Source organism: Silurus meridionalis, chromosome 11 (genome assembly GCF_014805685.1).
Source record: "Silurus meridionalis isolate SWU-2019-XX chromosome 11, ASM1480568v1, whole genome shotgun sequence".
Taxonomy (NCBI): Eukaryota; Metazoa; Chordata; class Actinopteri; order Siluriformes; family Siluridae; genus Silurus; species Silurus meridionalis.
In genome coordinates, this window is record NC_060894.1 from 20,922,411 (window position 1) to 20,942,861 (window position 20,451).

General features: G+C 38.5%; 1 protein-coding gene across 1 annotated transcript; it reads left to right on the plus strand.

Annotated features, from left to right (window-relative positions):
- Positions 1–463: 463 nt before the first annotated feature.
- On the plus strand, positions 464–19,598 carry snx30 (sorting nexin family member 30). The gene is made up of 9 exons (XM_046860787.1): positions 464–734; positions 6,300–6,488; positions 8,245–8,355; positions 8,619–8,777; positions 10,401–10,590; positions 11,382–11,581; positions 13,533–13,619; positions 14,923–15,075; positions 18,570–19,598. Exons 1-9 carry the CDS (start codon positions 594–596, stop codon positions 18,639–18,641), a joined length of 1,302 nt encoding a protein of 433 aa, XP_046716743.1. The 5' UTR covers positions 464–593; the 3' UTR covers positions 18,642–19,598.
- The last annotated feature ends 853 nt before the right edge of the window (positions 19,599–20,451 follow it).

Genomic DNA, 20,451 nt, shown 5'->3' on the forward strand with positions numbered 1-20,451 from the left:
TTTTTTTTTTTTTTTATAACACAATGAAAATTCCTTGTACTTGCAACCTATTATACTTGGCAATAAAGATGATGATGATTCCAACCATGAAAACTTTAGAAGAAACAGAAAAAACAACATATGTACGGCTCCCTCCTTTATTTTATTACCCACAAGACAATGATACGGTATAATCTAGAAATGTATATTATTATATTATATATATTTATATATAATATTTATATTATGTTTGGAGCAAAAGATAAAAATGCTTTACTTTAATGAGTGAACAAAAAATAAAGCTGAATTAGAAAAACATTTTACATGACAAGTTATCAATAATAGTTTTATATATATATATATATATATATATATATATATATATATATATATATATAAACAATTGTTTATATACAATAAACAATATATATATTGTTATTATTGTTAGCATAGGTGAAATTCTGGTTTCCGTTTGTGCGCGCAGGACTTCCGGTTCTGCGCGTTGCCAGTCAGCTGACAGATGTCTCCGCGCTGCTCCGAGATTTCCAGACCCACCTGAGGGGCCGAAGGTAAGGCGATCTCGCGGCGCGTTTTGTCTCTCGCTTGCTCGCACGATGAGCGTCGGCACCCCGAAAACTCTGCCTTCGTCCGGGCAGAAATCCATCCAGGACATCTGCCACCCGCTATCCGCGGAGGAGTCGCTCCTCACTCCAAGCCCAGATGCAGCCAACACCAGCAGCAGCATCGGCCACAGGGTAAGCGCAGGGGTTCCCCCGTTCTCCATCCAACACAGGGGTATTTATTGAAGGGGGGGTTGGGGCTGATTCACCCTCTGTGTGGATCTGGGGATGGTCTTCACCCATTTGACTGATCTGGGATACAGTATTCTAATATTCAGGTGCTGTTGATAGAAAACTCACTCTTGATCATCACTTCTGTCTAATCAAACTGTCACTATGAACTGTTCTTCTAATCTCCATTAAAGTGTCAGAGTGATTGAAAGCCTGGAAGGTGATGCACATCGCAGAATGTCTCTCTGACCAATTATGTGCTTCTCGAACTCTTCAAGGGTTCAATACATCTATACATCCTCGAGGAACTTTCAGACAGAACGTTCAGTGGAAAAGAGACCAGAGACTGGTGACCAGGCTAGTAGGCGTGTCCAGGGATATCACAAAGTTTATGGAAATATGGTGTGTTTTGGTGCACATCTACCAATGGGATCGAGGCATGTAGAGTGTACATCATCTGATTACCAATGGGAGGGAAGACAGTAAAAAGTATGTGATCAGGTTAGCAGTGGGTGTGGAGACAGTTGGGGTCACATGATCTGTCTACCAATGAAAATGAAGAGTGTGTATAATCTGTTTACCAATGGGAGTGAAGACAGCAGATGATCTGTCCACCAATGGGATTGAACACTGTATAATCGCTCTACCAATGAGAGTGGAGTATGCATGATCTGTCTACCAGTAGGAGTGAAGACTGTAGAGCTCTTGGAATCCATCTATCAATGGTATTGGAGACAGTAGAGCTTGTGTGATCCATCTACCAATGGTAGAGAAGAGTGCATATGATCCGTCTACCAATAGAGCGAAGACAGTGGAGTGTGTGCGATCCATGTACCAATGGTAGTGGAGTGCATGTAATCCACCTTTGATCCATCAATGGAAGTAAAGACACTGGAGCTCTTGTGATTCATCAACCAATAGAAACGGAGACCGTAGAGCATGTGTGCTCCGTCTGCCAATGGGAGTGGAGACTATAGATCTTGTGTGATAGATCTAGCAATGGGTGTGGAGATAGTCGAGCTCTTGTGAACCATCTACCTATAGGAGTGAATACCATAGAGCTTGTGTGTTTGATCTACGAAAGGAGGAATAGAATAGAGCATGTGTGATCCACACAGTAGATCTCTTGTGAACTATCTACCAATGGGAGTGAAGAGTGCACTTGATCCTTTTTACGGATGGGAGTAGATCTCATGTGATTAAACTGCCCATTGGATTGAAGACAGTGGAACTTGATCATTCTCACCTTTATTTTTTTTGTAGATTCCTGCAGCTTCTATTTGGATTGATCTGTTTTTTGTGCACTTCACTGACACAACATCTGCAGCGATAGATGCAGATCGAGAAGGTAGAGAACGTGAATTTGATGGATTGCATATTATATCTTTCTTTTAATCCTCCAAAAACAGGAAGTGAAAGTAGACAGAAGAACTACGTTGTCCGGTTTCCACAGAAGGACAGGCAGCATTGTAATGTGTTTGGATTATAAATGGAAGGATTCCAGTCTTTCTGCTTACTGTGTTTGGTGTTCAGACGAAACGCTGCAGGTGTGTGTGTGTGTGTGTGTGTGTGTGTGTGTGTGTGTGATAGTTCTCACATTATTTCTATTATACCACTGATATTTTGCGCTGCCTCTTACTTGATAGTCTCATTTAATCGAATATGAGATTTTTTGCTTTCTCATGTAACATTATGAAGATCTGAGGATAATCCACATCAAATCTTATACACTATTTTGCCAGAAGTTTGTGGACACCTGGCCATAAGTATATGGTATGTGCTTTTTTGCATTCCACATTTAGTCCCAATTTGCTTTTGCAATTCCCTCCACTCTTCTCTGAAGATGTTCTAGATTTTGGAGTGTGCTTGTGGATGTTTGTGCTTATTCAGACTCATGAGTGTTCGTAAAGTCAGGTACTGATGTAGGTGAGAGAGTGAGGAGGTCTGGGGTGCAGTCAGTGTTCACATTCATCCCAAAAGTGTTTAGTAGGTATGTAGCTCTATAGCAGGAGATCTTCCACTCCAACCCATGTAAAGCATATGTCCTGGCTTTGTGCACAGGGTCGTTGTTATCCTGGAACAGATTTGGGCCTGATACAATTGTGTGCCTCCAAGCTTGCGGTAGCAGTTTGGGAAAGAACCACGTATGGCTGGGAAAGTCAGGTGTCCAAATACTTCCGTCCATGTAGTGTGTATGTATGTATGTATGTATACATGCTACATGATCAAAGGTTTGTCGAAAAAACTTCAAAGCACTTAATTGTTCAGGAGGTCTTTATAGTGGATAAGATGTTCAGATCAGGACTTCTGATCAGAAGGTGTTGGGTTGAAATCCCAGCCACACCAAACTGCCACTCCTGGGCCCCTGAACAAGGCCCTTAACCCCATAACTGCTCAGTTGTTTGAATTAGATAAATGTAGGTCGCTCTGTATAAGGGCGTCTGCCAAACGGCATACATTTAAATGTAAACCCTGAACAGACTCGCTGGTACACTGCTTCACCTCAGACAGCACTGCTGATCATTATTTCCCTTCAGCGGCATCATGGGAGTATCTCATTTATCTCCCGCCTTCTTCAAGAGCATCCATAGTCCATTATTCGTCCCTACACCGTACACTTTCATCACCAGCTGATGACGAAGCCGAATCGCCTCACATTAGGCTTCATTTACCTGTGAAAATAAAATCCACATCCCAAGACTTCCTCTCTCAGCACCTTTTCTGCTCCATTACTCACGAGGAAGGAATAAACCACAAATCGCTCATCTTAACCTTTTTTACTTCCTGGTTAATTTCTTTTTTTTTAGATAGTACTTGATGAATTGCAAAGTCGGCACTTTTTACCCCCTCGTAACGCTTCTGTTCCAGACCTCTGATAAATGGTTTTTGTTTTGGGATAAGACAGGAAGGCCGGGGGTTTCTGTTTACGGGGTTTCTGCGTGGTCTTAAATGGTCGAAATAAGTAAAAAAAAAAAAGAAATAAATAAAAGTAAAAAATGTATTTGTGGTTCTAGGTAATTTAAAATTAATTTTAAACAGGTCTTAATTTTCTAATGTCTGTGTTCCTCTAAAGCTCACTGAAATGCTCCCATAGCACTTTAGAATGTATTTTTGTTTTTGTGGAGTTCTTTCACTAGTCCAAATATAATTCCCTGTCGACTCAATTATGACTACAAATGAGACCAATATGCAACAGCCAATCAGCTTTCTGTTATTCTTTTTAAATCTCTTTGATCTCTTTGAAATTCCATATAAAAACGGATTGCATTTTTCAGATCTGGGGAAGTGCAAGTTTAGCGATACTTTTAATTCATTATTAATTAATTAAAATTAATTGATTAATAAAAATAAGTTTAGGGCTCAGTTAAGACCAGTCGCTAACAAACAGTTTGTGTTTGTGTTCTTGATGTCGTAATACAGCTCTTTAATTAAAAAATAAAGTAATAAAAGGTCTTAAAAAGTCTTAAATTTGACTTTGTGAAACCTGCAGAAAGCCTGTGCTTAAGACACAACATAATTCCATTCGTTCAAGATTTGGTTTAGTTTAATAATAAGTTTTGCGCGGCTCGTACGGATCTGCAGCTGGACGCTGTTTGTGCGTCCAAAAAAAAAAAAAGTGGGCACGCGGTCAGGAAAATACTGTCACCATTTCCAGAAGTTCCAGATTCAAAAGGAGGATGTTGGTTTGGAGAATTTGCTTTCGCAGCAACTTATTTTCCTTCTGCCTCAAGACACAAAAGCTTTTCGTCTCGTTCTGCTTTTCGTGAAATCTCCTAGGTCCAATTTACAGCAGGTAGGAATCTTGAATGTTTTGATGCTGCTTTTCTAATCAGTGACCCCTTAAATATTGTACCATTAGTTAAGAAAAGTATTAATTAGAAGCAGTTTAACGCTGTTTTATGAGCATCACATAACTGCGTTCATACAGACAAGGAGGCTGATGCACCGAATGTGTGATTTTCATTTTTTTCCTTCTATCAACACACAAAAAAGACGCTGTTTCTAGCTTCTGTGTTATTCCAGTATTACGTGTGTGTAAGTTTATCGTGATCTGATCAGAAGTTTAGTTGGTGGTTCTGTCATTTATTTGAGAAATGCTTTGCGATTTTATTACTCCTTTTTATTACATTTTCCTTCAGAGGTTCCAGAATACAAACAGAATATGACCAATTTAATAAAATAATTTTTGGGTCGTTTGCTCCAGATCCGTTGAACATTATCAGAACATCAAGCTGACGTTGACGGTCTTACATGCATAGTTCTTCTTCTTCTTATTATTATACATTTTCTTTTTCATGCCATGTCGCAATGCTTTTGTTTGAGCAAGCCCATGAGACGTATGAGCGCTTAGAGTGTCAAATTTCTCACTTTGTCTGCTCCCTAGAGACTTTAAAACACTGAGTCCGGGAAGATTATCGGATTTTATTGGATGCAAAATTATAATTATTATTTGGAGACACGCTCACACTCAAGAGAACTGTGAGTGATCATAAAAGCTCCACATCATACAGTCAGGACCGTAATAAAGTCTTGAGGAGTGGCTTTAATGCTTGCTTTTACATCCTCGAGTCTTGTGTACTCTCTGTCTGCACCGTGATGGGGTGGATTCGGATCAGGACCACAGGGTACAGTACACCACCAGGGACAAGACTGTAGTCTGCATCATGAAAAACTCACTCAATTAATCCCTTACTCATCATTGACTCCGTTCTGAGCTGATCTAAAGCCTGATTCAGATAGAAATAAGTGGTTCATGTGTTTCAAAACAACAACTTAAGCATTTTTTTTTTAATGTACAGGAAATGTGAATGAGAAGGACAATGAATTTGGTAGAGAACTGAAAAACCTGATTAGTCAAAGCACAGTTATTAGTGCAGTTATTTATACATTTATGGCATTTTGCAGATGCCCTTATCCAGGATGACTTACTGTTACTGTACTGCGTGTCCTGAGAGTCACATAGAATACAGATTTACATGGCAGAGTTAGAGCTGTAACTTCCAGGAGACACACCAGAAAAAGAACATCTGGTTTTCTTTAATCTTTTTTTTTTTGCACTACAAAGTCCTGTGTGTGAAAGGGCCATGTTTTAGAAGTCAGAAGGCACTTAAGTAAATTGATGAACTATAGTGAACTATTCGCATTTTTTCGTAATTTTTTTAAAAAATTTTTTCTATCGCATCGTAATGCATCGAATCATTGTTTCGAATCAAATAAAAAATCGGAAGTATCATATCGTTGGCTATGCATCGAGATTCGAGATCGCAGCAGCCTCAGTTATGGAGATGCAGATACTCATTCAGGCAAAACTCATATTTTACAAATTTCCTTCAGTCAAAGGCAATGTGTATTTGAATAATACACCGATCAAATATGATACAGATATCTGTTACAGCAGAGCTCCTTAGCTACCAAGCCATGGATCATTTGGTACCAATGAAAAACGTGTATTTATAATATGATATGCTTATTACAGGCCACATTCGTCCATCTTCCTGCTGTACAATCACCATTTTTGTCGCGTTCTAGGACTTAAGTCTCCCCAACGGTAATGCGGTGGACACGTCCAGCCCGGCCTCGTCGTCCTCTTTGCTAAATCGCCTGCAGCTTGACGACGACCTGGACGGAGAGATGCGGGATCTGTTTGTGACCGTGGACGACCCGAAGAAACACGTGTCCGCCATGGAGACGTACATCACATACAGAGTGTCTACTAAGGTCAGTGAGTCAAATGTCCTCAATCACTGAGACTAAAACAGTCCGTTTCCATCAGGTGGATTGAATAAATAATAAATTGATTCTAACACACATTCTGTACTTTTTAACGCCAATTTGTCTGAAGATTCAGTTTCATTCAGTGGGGTTCGATTGATCTCCCTCGTTCTACCTTCTGAGAAATCGTTCAGGTTCTAGTTTCATTTTATCAGAAGGACGATTGAAATTTTGTTATATCAGCTGCTTTTCCAGCTCCATGGATTTCCATGTTTCGAAAGGAAAATAATATTTGAACACTGAATAAAACTAAAACTAATAAAACTAAGACTTCATATAACAAAGCTAGTTTTGAGACAGATGATAATTCACAGGCTGCTAAAATGAAAAGCTGTAAATGGTGATCTATTAGCAGGGATATTCCTGTTCTCTGGAGGATTGTTTGCTCTCCGTTGGAGGAGACATTCATCTTTAACAGTTAATGATGAACAGGTTAAAGATGGTTAATGGATAACTGCTGCATTATGTCTCCATTGCGGATTATTGATTTAAGGCTCACCAGATTCACAGAGAGAAAATAGAACCACTTAGAACTAGTGAGTTTGTCTGGTGTCAGAGGGATATTTGTTTGAAGCGTTTGAAAAAAACCTGATCCTAATGCTAAACTGAATATTTCTGACTATTGGATAAGGGGAACCGGGTGAAAAGATATGCTAAAGCTCGTAATAATTGCAATCAAGATCAGTGGAAATGATTATTATGTGGTCCTACGGGTCCAAGTTTGAAATCTTTGGGTCCAGTCGTCGGAGACTGACGGAAGAACGGATGCTTGTGGCCTCAGCTGATGGATCCTTTCTGGTTCGAGGCTGCATTTCTGCCATGGTGTTGGAGATATTGTCAGAATTGATGAGATCATGAATGCTGAGAATTACAGGCTGGTTTTACTTCATCATTCCATTCCTTTTGGAAAGCAGGAAAACAGCATGAGAAGGATCCCAAGCGAAGTCATATTTGTGAGAAAAACAGCTGCTAAAGCAGTGACATTAATGATCTGGCCTCCAAATGTTATAAAGGCAGTATGGGGTCACCTGGACATATAATAATAAATAAATTATTATAAAACCTGGCACACAATACTGTCATTTGCACTACCATGCACTCCCACACTTTATGTACATTACTGGTCTGTAACCCTATTTATTACCCACACTGTCTATACTGTCTCATATTGTCTGTATTGTCTGTATTGTCTTGTATAGTCTGTTTTTGTCTTGTTGTGTCTGTTTTGTCATGTATAGGTTTTTATTTATGTCTGTACTTTTGAGAGTAACAAACAGCTGGAACCAAATTCCTTGTGTGTGTCAACACACTTGGCCAATAAACCTGATTCTGATTCTGATTCTGATAAAGACAATGTAAATCTAAAGAAGAAGAGCTGGGAAAAGCGGACGCTGGTATCCTATATACCAGAAGATTACTTCAGGAAACTTCAGGACAGGCTCCCCAATAACTCGGAGCTCACCATAAATACTGACCTTTGCCTGGAGAAGCCATTTTGTTCAAAAAAATTGTCTTTTTGTGTACATAATTTCACACACGTTTCTTCCTGATAGACGGGTGGAATTTGGGCGAGACTGAATTGAGGTGTGGAATTGGGGTGGGGCGGAGAAACGATACTCTTTTCAATGTTCCTGTTTGTGGTTGTAAATTAAAAGAATGATTTTCTCTCATCAATGTGTTTTTATTTGTTTTTTTCCCATAGACCACCAGAACAGAGTTTGACCTTCCGGAATATTCTGTGCGGAGGCGCTATCAAGACTTTGATTGGCTGAGGAACAAGCTCGAAGACAGCCAACCAACCCACCTTATTCCAGTAGGTAGAGCCTTAAATATAAACTGATATAAGTTATATAAGACAGAAAATCGTATCCAAACTCAAATGGAACTTATTTAATTTGAGTGATTTAGAAAAAAATGGTAGAATATGGGGAAAAAAGACCCGTGTGTGTATTCTAGATGATTGTGTTGAGGGAAGTGTGTACCCTAGATTAAAAGCTCAGGTTCTTGGCTTTCACTTCTTTGTTTGTTTGTTTTTTTCCTCAATATCTTGATGTGTTTTTCCCGTGTTCTCCAAAGCCATTACCTGAAAAATTTGTGATGAAAGGAGTGGTGGATCGTTTTTCAGAAGAATTTGTCGAGACGAGGAGAAAAGCCCTGGATAAGTTCCTGAAACGGGTTGCCGATCACCCTGTCCTTTCCTTCAACGAGCACTTCAGTGCTTTCCTGTCTGCCAAGGTTAGTGTGCACGTGTGTGTGTGTGTGTGTGTGTGTGTGTGTGTGTGAGAGGTGTAACGAGTACCTGAAAGTCATATTTGATTAAAAGTATAGATACCTTACCACAAAACTTACTCCATTACAGGTAAAAAAGTCATCAATTCCAATATGGCTTGAGGAAAAGTCTCTGAGTGTCCGATTTGAACTCGTATTGAACGTAGGCTCAAAGATGCACAAATCAGAAACAGTTTGAAGTTTTATTTCCTAAAATACAAATCAAATTGTTCACCTCAACAACCAAGATCAACCCACCAGCCTTTTTCAACCTGCCAGAATGAAGAAAAGATCAAACAAGTTGGTGAAAAAGACAAGAATTGAAGCAATTTTTCAAGAAGGGATTTAATCAACAAATAAAAAAAAGAAGAAAAGTAGAAGAAGCGTTAGTATTCAATAGACAAATCAAAATAAAGTTAAGCTTTGTGGATAAAGTAAAAACCAAATATTCAGAGCTGACTGGGATTTGATGCAACTCTCAGTCTCAGAGAGGGACAATATATTTATTCAACAAAACCTGGTTCCCAAAGTCTCTGAGAATAATTCGAATTTATGACAGGGCAAATGTTTTACTGATCCAAAGGTTATATCTGTCACTGCTGCATATCTCATTACATGATTAATGAGTGACATTTTAATTTTAATGTGCACACTCTCTGATTTAATGCCATGAACAATCCAGAGATGGTGAAGCTCATATTATATAAGGTGGTATCTGATAACAAAAAAGCTGTCACCTTCAAATTAGTACAGCAATACAGCGCTCCCAGCGTTCCTGCCACGTCTGCAATGTGTCCTGGAAGTCTTCTTTTCGAAGCGCAATAAGCTCCTTCTCCGATTCGTGCTGGATCTCTGTGATGGTGTCAAAAACTGCAACCTTTTAGCTGGAGCTTCATCTCGAAAGAGCCAAAGAGCTTATAAAGAGACTTATAAAGGTCGGCGCTCCCTGTGACTGTGTGTGCTGACTTGTGCTGCCATCTGTTGGCGTGTTACACGACTAGTCTCAAAACGTTTTGGTGCCACCTCGTATATGCTGGTGAGCGAAGAAACATGGGCACACATCACACATCAATGTGGCTGGAGGACCAAAGCTATTTTATTTGCTGATGACTGGTTCATTATTTAATATATTTTTTAATATTGGAAAAATCTATTTATTACATTTAACTTAAAGGGATCTGTAGACTCAAGTAGTAGAGGTTGTAGTATTACGCTTGCTGCTCTTCACTGGTTTACAAGGCACTGGCCGTAAAGCTGGATTTATTGCTGATCCTGTGACCAAGAATTCAATTTTTTTTGTCATTCTTTGTTCTTATAAACATTGTCATTCTGCAAACTGTCATCCATTGCAAGTGTTTTACAAGCTTCGAAGCACCAGGAAGACACCTGAAGTTTCTGTCTGTTCGTTCAGTTCAACTCCTCTGATTTCATACTGTATCAACAGACATTTGAGGAGAACCAGAGCCCTAAGGGAGCCGGATAGATAAACGGAATGATAAATTAGCACTTTTGTAGAACTGGAAAAGTCAAGACGTTACTAAGTAGATCGGAAGGATGTCTGGTACGAACTGTTTCATGTTTGTGTTAAAGGATTTGAACAAAAGGCAAGGCCTGGCTCTGCTGTCCAAGATGGGCGAGTCTGTGAAGTATGTGACGGGCGGCTACAAGCTGAGAGCGCGGCCGGTCGATTTCGCCACAATGGGTGATTATCTGGACATGTTCACGCAGAAGCTGGGTACCATCGACCGGATAGCACAGAGGATCATCAAAGAGCAGTCAGGTTAGAGCTACGTCGACTATCTGCTTTCTAACATTGGCTTTCCAGGTCTCAGAATGTTCAGGGAGAAGTATGGGGGAAGTAATGAAAGTGAACATGATCTTAGGTCTCCTAAAAATACTAAAGTTAGTTATTTGTTTGTGCGATTATTAATATCCTCACTTTATACTGGGAAATTTAGTTTATCAGGACTGCAGTGTTTTAAAAGTCTTTCTAGACTTGAGACAGTTCTTTTTTTTTCGGGATCAAATCATCAATTTACTTAAGTGCCTTCCAAATTCTAACGTATGGCCCCTTTCACAAACACACCTTTCGAGTGCAAAAAGATTAAATATGTTTTGTGTTGTGTCTCCAGGAAGTCACAGCTCTACCTCTGCCATGTTAATCTGTATTCTCTGTGACTCTCAGGACACGTCTCGGTCTCTAATTATTATCTACTTATAATTATATAGTAATAAATCTATAAAGCAATAAAGCAAATATGTTAAAAATGATGCATTGCGATACAAATGATAACTTGTATCTGATGCACACTTTTAAAAAAAAATCTTTGAATCACATCCTTAACTTTTATGCTCATGTACCGATGTGACTCGGTGAATCTTACCATTTCTAATATATATATATATATATATATATATATATATATATATATATATATATATATATATATAAATTCCTGAGGCCAGTTTTGGAAAACCAAAAGTTAACCAGAGGACTTTATAAATCCCAAATAGTTCCCTATGATACAATGCAAAATAAAACCCAATTTTCTCTACATGTTTCTCCATTAGAGTACCTAGTGGAGCTGAGAGAGTACGGGCCGCTCCACTCGTCATGGGCTTCCTTCGAGCAGGAGCTTCAGGAGCCGCTGGACGGCGTTTCAGGCTGTGTGGCTAACTGCTGCAGCACCCTGGAGGAACTTACAGAGGACATGAGCGATGATTTCCTGCCTGTCCTGCGAGAATACGTCCTCTACGTTGAATCCATGAAGGTAGACCGCTTGCTAGACTTATGTCTGGTCTTGTAGTTATTTTAGGAATGTGTGGGGATCAACAGACCTACCGCAGTCGTTGAAGAACAGCCAGATAAGAAAGAGTGAAGGGTTTAAAAGTGGAAGCTTTTCTTAAAGTGGGGTCTAAGCCAAGAAATTTGACCTAATAAGGAAGGCATGATAAATATGTGTAACTAAATGAAAACATGGAGGAAAGAGGGTAAGGGGTAAGAGGAGAATGTACAGGCATTAGTAACTCAAACAATCACTTTTTACACGTGTGAAGAGCAGAAAAGCTTCTCAAAAAGACACCAGACACCAGATGGGCTACAGTAGCAAAAGATCATGTTGTTTTCTGCTCCTGATAGCTGGTTTTCTGAAACTAAATTAGGTCCAGTTTCCTATTTATTCACAAATAGCAACGGAAAACTATTCTTTGTGATATTGCCACACATTTTACAAGAAGCCATATATGCCTGGATAAAATGAAAGCATCATAGTTATACATTTTCAGAAAATGAGAACTGCATGCAGGTAGGAACTAAATATGCAGATGGGGAAGTGCAGAACTGTTTGACCACAAATGCCATGTTTTCACTGGGTTGTTTTTCAGACACACATATATATATATATATATATATATATATATATATATATATATATATATATATACACACACACACACACACACACACACACACACACACACACACACACACACACATCTTATTTGTACCAAAATATTTTGCTAAAGGACTTTCGGTTCGGTATATATGTGGTAGTAAACTGTTAACAATTTAACATATTACATAAAGTAATTTAGCAGAACAGAGCAATTTATAGTATCATATTGTATAAACTATACAGTATATATTATGTATGGATGAGCATACGCTGCTATGAGTGCCTGGCGTGCTAAATATATTTTTACAATTTTGCCGTATTGTCGTAAGTCGAACCTTCGTATCTCAGGAACCGCCTGTTTATCTAAAACTTGATAGATGATGAAGCTTCTGCTTTCTTTTTTGCTCAATAGCTAAAGAAAGAGAAAGGAAGTGTTGCACAAGAACAGATGACGGATGCAGTTTTCACAAGCTACACCCTCACTCTCGAGTTGTGTTTTCATATAAAATGAAAGTGAATAAAATGTGTAATGTGTAAAATCATCTGTGAAACTCAGATCTGTGAAAGTGTGGTTTCATATCATTTTCTCAAGGATTAGCACTACAATTGAGAACAAAACATGGGAAATATGTCGGTGATCATAATTTGCGCATGGAGAAATCCCCCATGCACTCCTCAACAAGCACCCAAGCTTTGTAAAATATAAAAATTAAAGATAGTTACACTAAATATGTGGCTTTTGCATGTTTTAATGTACACTTTTATACATAAATACTCTGAATTAGGGTTTTATAAAGTTATAATAAGCAAAATATCCATAAATGTTTTTAATCCGATTAATCGGGAAAAAATAACCGATTAATCGATTATTAAAATAATCGTCCGTTGCAGCCCCACTATTGATCTCACTACGGGACCGATCTCTTGACCTGATCTTCCGGTATTATGAGTTATTGCCCTGCAGATCTCTGAAAAACAAAAGGAGAATGCATAAATCCTTTATTTGACAGCGGTGTGATGAGAATAGACCAGGACGCTCAGTTTATCGCTGGTGCTGACAGCACGCTGTTAACTTTTGTAATCTCCCAGGCCATCATTTTTCTCTCTGAAGTTCCCGAGCACACAGACGATGCAAAGCTGCTTTTCCATATTGGAGCTGCTTCACTGTGTGCGAGTGCAGCGATGCCAAACGCTGAGCTGTGAACCAATTTCAGACAACTATGACTCATTCTATAATGGCATCTTGGTTTTATAACCAAATTTATAGACACTTGAAGGCTGTTTATGAAGTTTATGCTCAACGACTGTCGCTACTCTCAAATTGCAGAATGTTTTGAAGAAGAGGGACCAAGTTCAGGCCGAGTACGAGGCTAAACTGGAGGCTGTAGCATTCCGTGAGGAAAAGAAGACAACTGTAAGTATCCTAAAGTTTATGATGCACGACTGTTTAAAAGAGGAAAAAAAACAGCAGTTCTTTGGGTATTTGAAATTGTAAATGGTATTAGAGTACTTTTTATCTGTACTTAGTCATTTTTATTCCTGTCATCACATACGTCATAGCGGTTCCTAACTATTTGTTAATTTGACAACACCGTCTTAAAAAGTCGGAGCACAAATATCACCTCGATATATTCCAGAAAAACCACAAGATATTCTGGTGTTGTGAAAGTTGCAGCTTCACCTCTTTACAACGGTGACACTGACTCCTTTGATAAACATGAGAGTCTACCTCACCACACAATCAGTGTTTGTGGTTAAGGCAGTAGACTCTGGATTGAAAGTCACGAGTTCAAATCCCAGCACCAACAAGCTGCCACTGCTGGGCCCCTGGGCAAGGCCCTTAACCCTCAACTGCTCGATTAAAAATTTGATTAATCTTAAAATTTTTAAATAAAAACATTACAGAATCATGGACAGGTGTAAAATGAAATATGACATAAATATGAATCTATTAATTAATAAATATAATTAATAAATGATAAATATTGCAGCACGTGGTTTCAGTGAATCACCTCTAGAGGCCGCTATCGCAATGACAGCGGACCGGAAACTTGAAAAACTATCGGTATGGATTTTTGCCGATAATTCCAACAATCAACTTTTGGTGTTGATTTAACGGCAAAACCTATGAAACGGTCGACCTCTATTTTCTAGATCAACATGTGGTGTCTGATAATACAAATCATATTAAAAAAAAAAAGAAAAGAAAAGTGTATCGGTTTTATATTGCAGTTTTGTTTAATAGCCAAATAGCTGACAAGTAATAATGTTCATATATATATATATTGATTATTTATCAGAAAGAAAGTTATATATGTATATACAATGGCTTGGAAATGAATAATAATAAATATTTCTACACGTTCGACACGCCCATTACTGAACACTACACCGCCACAATGATGGAACTGTAATGAATGGGCATTGGATGAAGAGGATGCGGGTTCCCTTTCTAGTCTGGCTCCTTTCTAAGTTTCTTCTTCATGAAGTCTCAGGGTGTTTTTCTTTGCCACATTCGCCACTGAATCGCTCATTAGGAATCAAATTATAAGAAACAAACTTATAGGCACTAAACTTCTACTTTTTGACAGCATTACCGTTGGGTGAATTATGGCGTATACTTGTGTTATGACTGTATGAGGCCGCTGCCCAGATGTTTTTGCAGATGTTTCTGACATTCTTTGTAGTAGGAAAGAACACTGTGTGTCCTCATGCAGGTGCCCACTGATGTGGAGAAGTGCCAGGACCGGCTGGAGTGCTTCAACGCTGACCTGAAGGCCGACTGGGAGCGCTGGCAGAATAACAAGCGGCAGGATTTCAGACAGTTGCTGACCAGCATGGCAGACAAAAACATCCAGTACTATGAAAAGGTAAACAGACAGAGAGACAGAGATATAACAAGAGACAGTGGATGAGTGAGTGGTGGAACGAAAGAAAATTGAAAGGCAGGTCGAGGAGGAAAGGGTTGGGAAATCCAGGTGGGAATTCTGTAGCCTGAGCACTGAATATATTGTAATCTCAATGAAATGTTGCTTCTATTTTTTTTTTTTCTTCCTCTGATCGTACGGCACCACTGTCTACACGGGTGAGTCGAACGAAAACCTTTATTAGTTTCAATTCCTCTAGAATTATTCTAGAAAAACAAATCCTTCAGGTGCTGATTTATGTATGCAAATTTATTCGTAGTTAATAGGATTGCACTTTAGAAGTAATTTGAATGAAGATGTGTAGAAATTACACAAGTCCTACGAGGCCATGTGTTACAATAATTTTTCTTTTTTGTTTTCTCACCATAAAAAAAGTCTTCTCAACATAAAATTCTCGTGATCATAAACACTGTTTCGTCGCGATCAGTACTGAACTGTTCCGTGTATTCGGCAGAAAGAGCATGTTCTAGAGGCGGCATCATTGCAGCATCATGGATGATCGTGTTCGCTTTACTTTGATCAGGGTCTCGAACTAAAATAGCTCTGTGTCTGTACGTGATTGTCATCTTAGACATACGTCTCTGACACTTGAGAAGGAGGCTGTCAAGACAATATAGCGACCCTGAATGTGTAGTCAAATCTGTTGCCCTCCAACTCGAGGGACCGGGATCTTCATGGCCATTGAGTGTAAGTGAAGCATTCTGTAAGTGATGCAGGAAAGATGAAAGGAAATTAAGTCACGATAAAGAGAACCAACTTTTATGTCGCATGGCCTGTTAGGACTTCCCTGAGAAATAGATATGTAGCTATGAAGATTTTTGATTGGGATGCTTTATAATAAATAGAAAAAAGACAAAATCTATTCCAGAACCACAATGAGCCTCTTTTATCAAGCTGGATTCAAACAATTTTTGATTAATGTTCTCTTGTTTGATAGGATTTAAAATTTCAGTTACACGCAATGAATTGCTGCACTTTTATGTAAAACGCATTCATTTCATATGAATGACTTGAAAGAAGCCAATCGAGAATAACCTCAGACATGAAGACTCGAAGACCAGTTTTTAAATTACGACAAAAGAAATTGCACTTTATAAAATGGGAATATAGTTTTTGGTAGCAGAGAAGCTCCAATGGAGGAGCTGAATTACTGGTAGAGTTTTATTGATTAGTCATCATTTTTTGGCACAAGTTCTGTGAGACTATTTGAGGCCGTTGCTAAATACAAATGATCTTAATAAGATTTACATTACATTTATGAAGAAAAGCTGTTTTTTTTGTGTATGGTTTGGTTGGTAAAAACTCATCCAGCATAACGACTGATAAATGATTATGAATGTCATTTGAGGCCGATTTCTGTTTCCTCACATTGTTTTTAATACGCAAGCTACACACTTGCAGCTTTCAACTTTCCTTTGTTTGTAGCTTCAGACCAAACTGGAGGAAAATGTACAATTTGGACCCCGAACTCATTTTAACTAAAAAGAAAATTGTCATTTCATCACTTTCTGAAACAGAAACTTTTTTTACATACATTTTCTTTTCAGCACAAGGCCTAAGAATCTGCTTGTTTCTCTCCTCTGCCTGTGATGTCCGGAAACATCCATCACATGTGTATACGCAACAGCTCGACAGCATTCAGCTGCACTGCTCGTAGTCTTGAGTTTGCTCGGCTGTGCTTTGAGCTTCGTTCACCTTTTAGCCCCTTCGCTCGGCCAAACACTGACACAGCACTGCGAAATTCCAAACACACCAGCCAAAGAGGAAAGTACAGAGCACAGAGCCAAGAGACTATTTAACTAAAATGGTTAAATAGTAATAAAGTTTACTGAAAATGTGTAAAACACTTTGCAGTAAGGATTTATAGAATGGATAGTTCTTCGCAAGGCACCTTCATGTATGCCTTCATGCACAATTTTCCGAAAAATGGTTTCCCTATTTTTTTTTCTTTTTTTTTTTGTTCAATCATCTACAAGAACAAGTAACATGTTTTCTGCTTCAGGTAACGGAAAAGGTGAAGATTGCACAGCATAACAAAAAAACCCCAAAAAACAATGAGGTGCATCTCAAGCAGCTTCCTAGTTCACTAGTGATCAGGGCGTCGGCCTTGTTTTTCAGGGCTGCCTCACTCGTGAAATTCTTCCAGCGCACGTGAAAGTTCGATCCCTACAAATCCGATTCGATTGCTCACAGAGTTTTTCTGAAGCTTCGCAGTTGTCGCTCGGTTTATTAACAGTTATATATGATTTCTTTCTTTCAGAATCCTTATTGTGAAGTGTCATGGGTTACAGGGATTTTGTCATGGTGTGTTGGTGTTATAGAAATAAAAACTTGAAAAATGAAAGAAAATAATAAATAGAGATAAAGACATCACTATACAGTTTGTAAAGGGGGATTTACATTATTGTAATATTAGTGTTACTGGAAGCAGGTCAGCGATGGTGGTGGGTCCGTGGTATTATTTCATGTAGTTTATTTGTTTATTTTTTAAATCTATTAGATTTGAGTTGTTGATGTGATTGAGGTAGCAAATGATATACTGGGAGTAATCAAATAATCTACTCAAGTTACTTAAATTTTTTTTTTACTGAAGTCCAAATCTACTCAAATGAAAGTTAAAAGTAGTCATTTTTAATTTAATCTGAGCAAAATTAAGTTACTTTTTTTTTTAAACAGCAGGGGGCGTTGGATTCTAGTGCAGGTGAAAAAAGGCAAGGAGATAAATCTCAAACTAGGTGTTTTTTTTATATTAAAGAAACATTGTTACATATTAAAGTGCAATAACAACAACAAAAAAGGAAACAAATACACACACTATTGATGGGTTTAATGTGAGATGCGGTTTTGCAGCAAATAAAAAACCTGTTATGTCATTTATGATAATGAGAGAAATCACAAATGCAGATTTAGAACCCAGACAGCGAGACGGCGAGCTCACGCAACTTTCGAATTGACACCATTGCGCTTTCGGGTGGCGTCTGCGCCACTGGCGTCTGACCTGTCCGTCTCCGTCTTTCTTTTTTTTTTTGTGAGTTAAGCGTGTTTGTAGAATGTAGTTCAATACTTCAAATGCAGTAAAATTTTAATTAGATTTTTTAAACTACTTGAAAAAAACTACATGAAAACTACAGTAACATGAGTAAATGTAATGTTTTACTTTTCACCTCTGACGATGTACAAAATGCTATTTGATATATAGTTTTTATTTTGACTGATGATGAGATTAGAAACTTCATTCTGCCGGTTCATGATAAATGCCATTAGTGCAGTAGGTAGTCATGTGACCAGAACATATACCAAGATGTAGTGAACCACACGAATTCACGATTGAGCCGATTGAGATCCACTCAAGTTCTGCTCAACTACAAGCTTCATATTTTGCCCAGAAAGAAAAGCCAAATGTTAACAGCTGCTTGTCCTGTGTGTCTCCTCTGCAGTGCCTTGCTGCATGGGAGTCCCTCGTTCCAGTCTTACAGGACAAACGGGAAGCCAAGGCAGAGACGAACTGAGCTTTAAGCATCACCTGCTCTCGTGATCAGTGTGAGATCATGGCGGCGTGATCATCATTTTCCTACCGGGGACTCTGAGGAACAAGTGGATGGCCTACACAAAAAAAAAGACCGCTCGATATTTGTAAAGTGTGTGGGTTCTTTTTTTTTTTTTATGAAATCCCATCCAAGCCCCATCTCCTCCTTTCCGGCATGGAAGAACATGGTCATTTTGTGTTCCACAGAAGCACAGCGAGACAAACCACACAATGACCTGGAGTTATCCTATGAACTTTTACAGACAGGAAAAGAGAAGTACAGCAGCGAAACACTCGCCAAACGTTTTCCTCATCTATAAATTCCGCTCGTCTTCAGCATGATTCCCTTTTTTTTAAGTATCGCGGCCTCGTCACGTGACCGTGAAAAGACAGGCCAAGGATTGTCCACGTTTCTTTCACTAAGTTTGATGTGTATGCTTATTTTTTTCTTCGTGTTGTTTCAGGAACACTACAGGTCTCGCACGGGATCATTTACACTTTATTCCAATTTGTGATTTACGTGTTTTTTTTTTTTTTGGGTTGATTCTAAAGGTTGTCTAATCAGCCCTACATGACCTCATTAAATATATACGTCCAAATGATTTTTTTTTTATATTTATATATACACATATATACATTTCCTCCAGATTGTTGGGTTTCGCTTTGACAGGTTGTTGAAAACGAAACGAAAACGCTGCATCGGAAAAAGGAAATGTCTCCAGACCACTTATTCTTTTTCTCTCTCACAGAGATGTGATTTCTCAGCAGGACATGAAACTATAGAAGGTTTTTGTTTATAATGTAAGCGTCAGGACTAATTAAGAAACGCTCTGGGATTCAAACACGTTTCACATCTTCATATACTTTTCTACACAGGTGTGTTTTGAGGACCTTTTCTGTATTGTTTCCACATGAAATATATCAAGGTTTATTTCCACAATTGTGTCTTGTTTTGACGTAGTCAATTTTGTTGATTTGAAGCTACATGACAGTTTATGATCACTGGTATAACTATTATGAAGCCCTGTACTGAAGGCTTTGTGCAATTACGATGTCATAAAATTCAATCCTGATTTCTTCGCCTCTGATTTGCCAATCGGGAATCTGTCATTCTGTTCAAACACATCGTAGATCAATCGTGGGTCAATTGGGACACCAAAATAGACAAAGAATGTGTGATTAAGAAAAGTGTTGCATATTTAATTTTATTAATATAATACACATATATAATAATATACATAATACACATTATTTTCTATAATATTTTATTAAAGTTTAACATGTATGTCAGATGGATGTAAAAGTCTTTTTAAAAGCGGTTGTATATCGGATTAAGACTTTATAAATATGAACGTTGCTTTATGTCTCTTGCCATGATGGATTTATAGACGTGTCCTTTTTACGACTCCTTATAAACACGTGCATGAAAAACGAGACCGATACGAGCTCATGATGTGTACATGTTGGAGAACAGGTTCATGGTGTCAAGTAGACGCCGAGTTATAAGTTTAATATTTGACTAAACGCTCAAGTTAGAAAATGTATTATACACTGGGGCTGTGACGTAACATGTTGTATGAAGGGTCACAGTGTCACCGTGTACGAGCCTGACTTTCCATCCTCATCAGCGAGACCAGTCATGTCTCAGTGGTCCTCTGGGTCTCTTGCGGCCAAATCTAATAGGGATTTGCTGTTGTCCTAATCCTTACCAGTTCTCGTTCTACTGCGTATTTAATTATTTGTTTAAGCAACTATGTGCAACTGAGAAATTGAGAAGTCTTAGGAAACTGCAC

What these genes read in the sequence shown, in the direction of transcription:
- snx30 (XM_046860787.1), top strand. Translation starts at nt 594, where the DNA reads ATGAGCGTCGGCACCCCGAAAACTCTGCCTTCGTCCGGGCAGAAATCC. An exon ending in AACCAACCCACCTTATTCCA is followed by an intron (nt 8,356 to 8,618) that starts GTAGGTAGAGCC and finishes TGTTCTCCAAAG; the next exon opens with CCATTACCTGAAAAATTTGT. An exon ending in GTGAGGAAAAGAAGACAACT is followed by an intron (nt 13,620 to 14,922) that starts GTAAGTATCCTA and finishes GTCCTCATGCAG; the next exon opens with GTGCCCACTGATGTGGAGAA.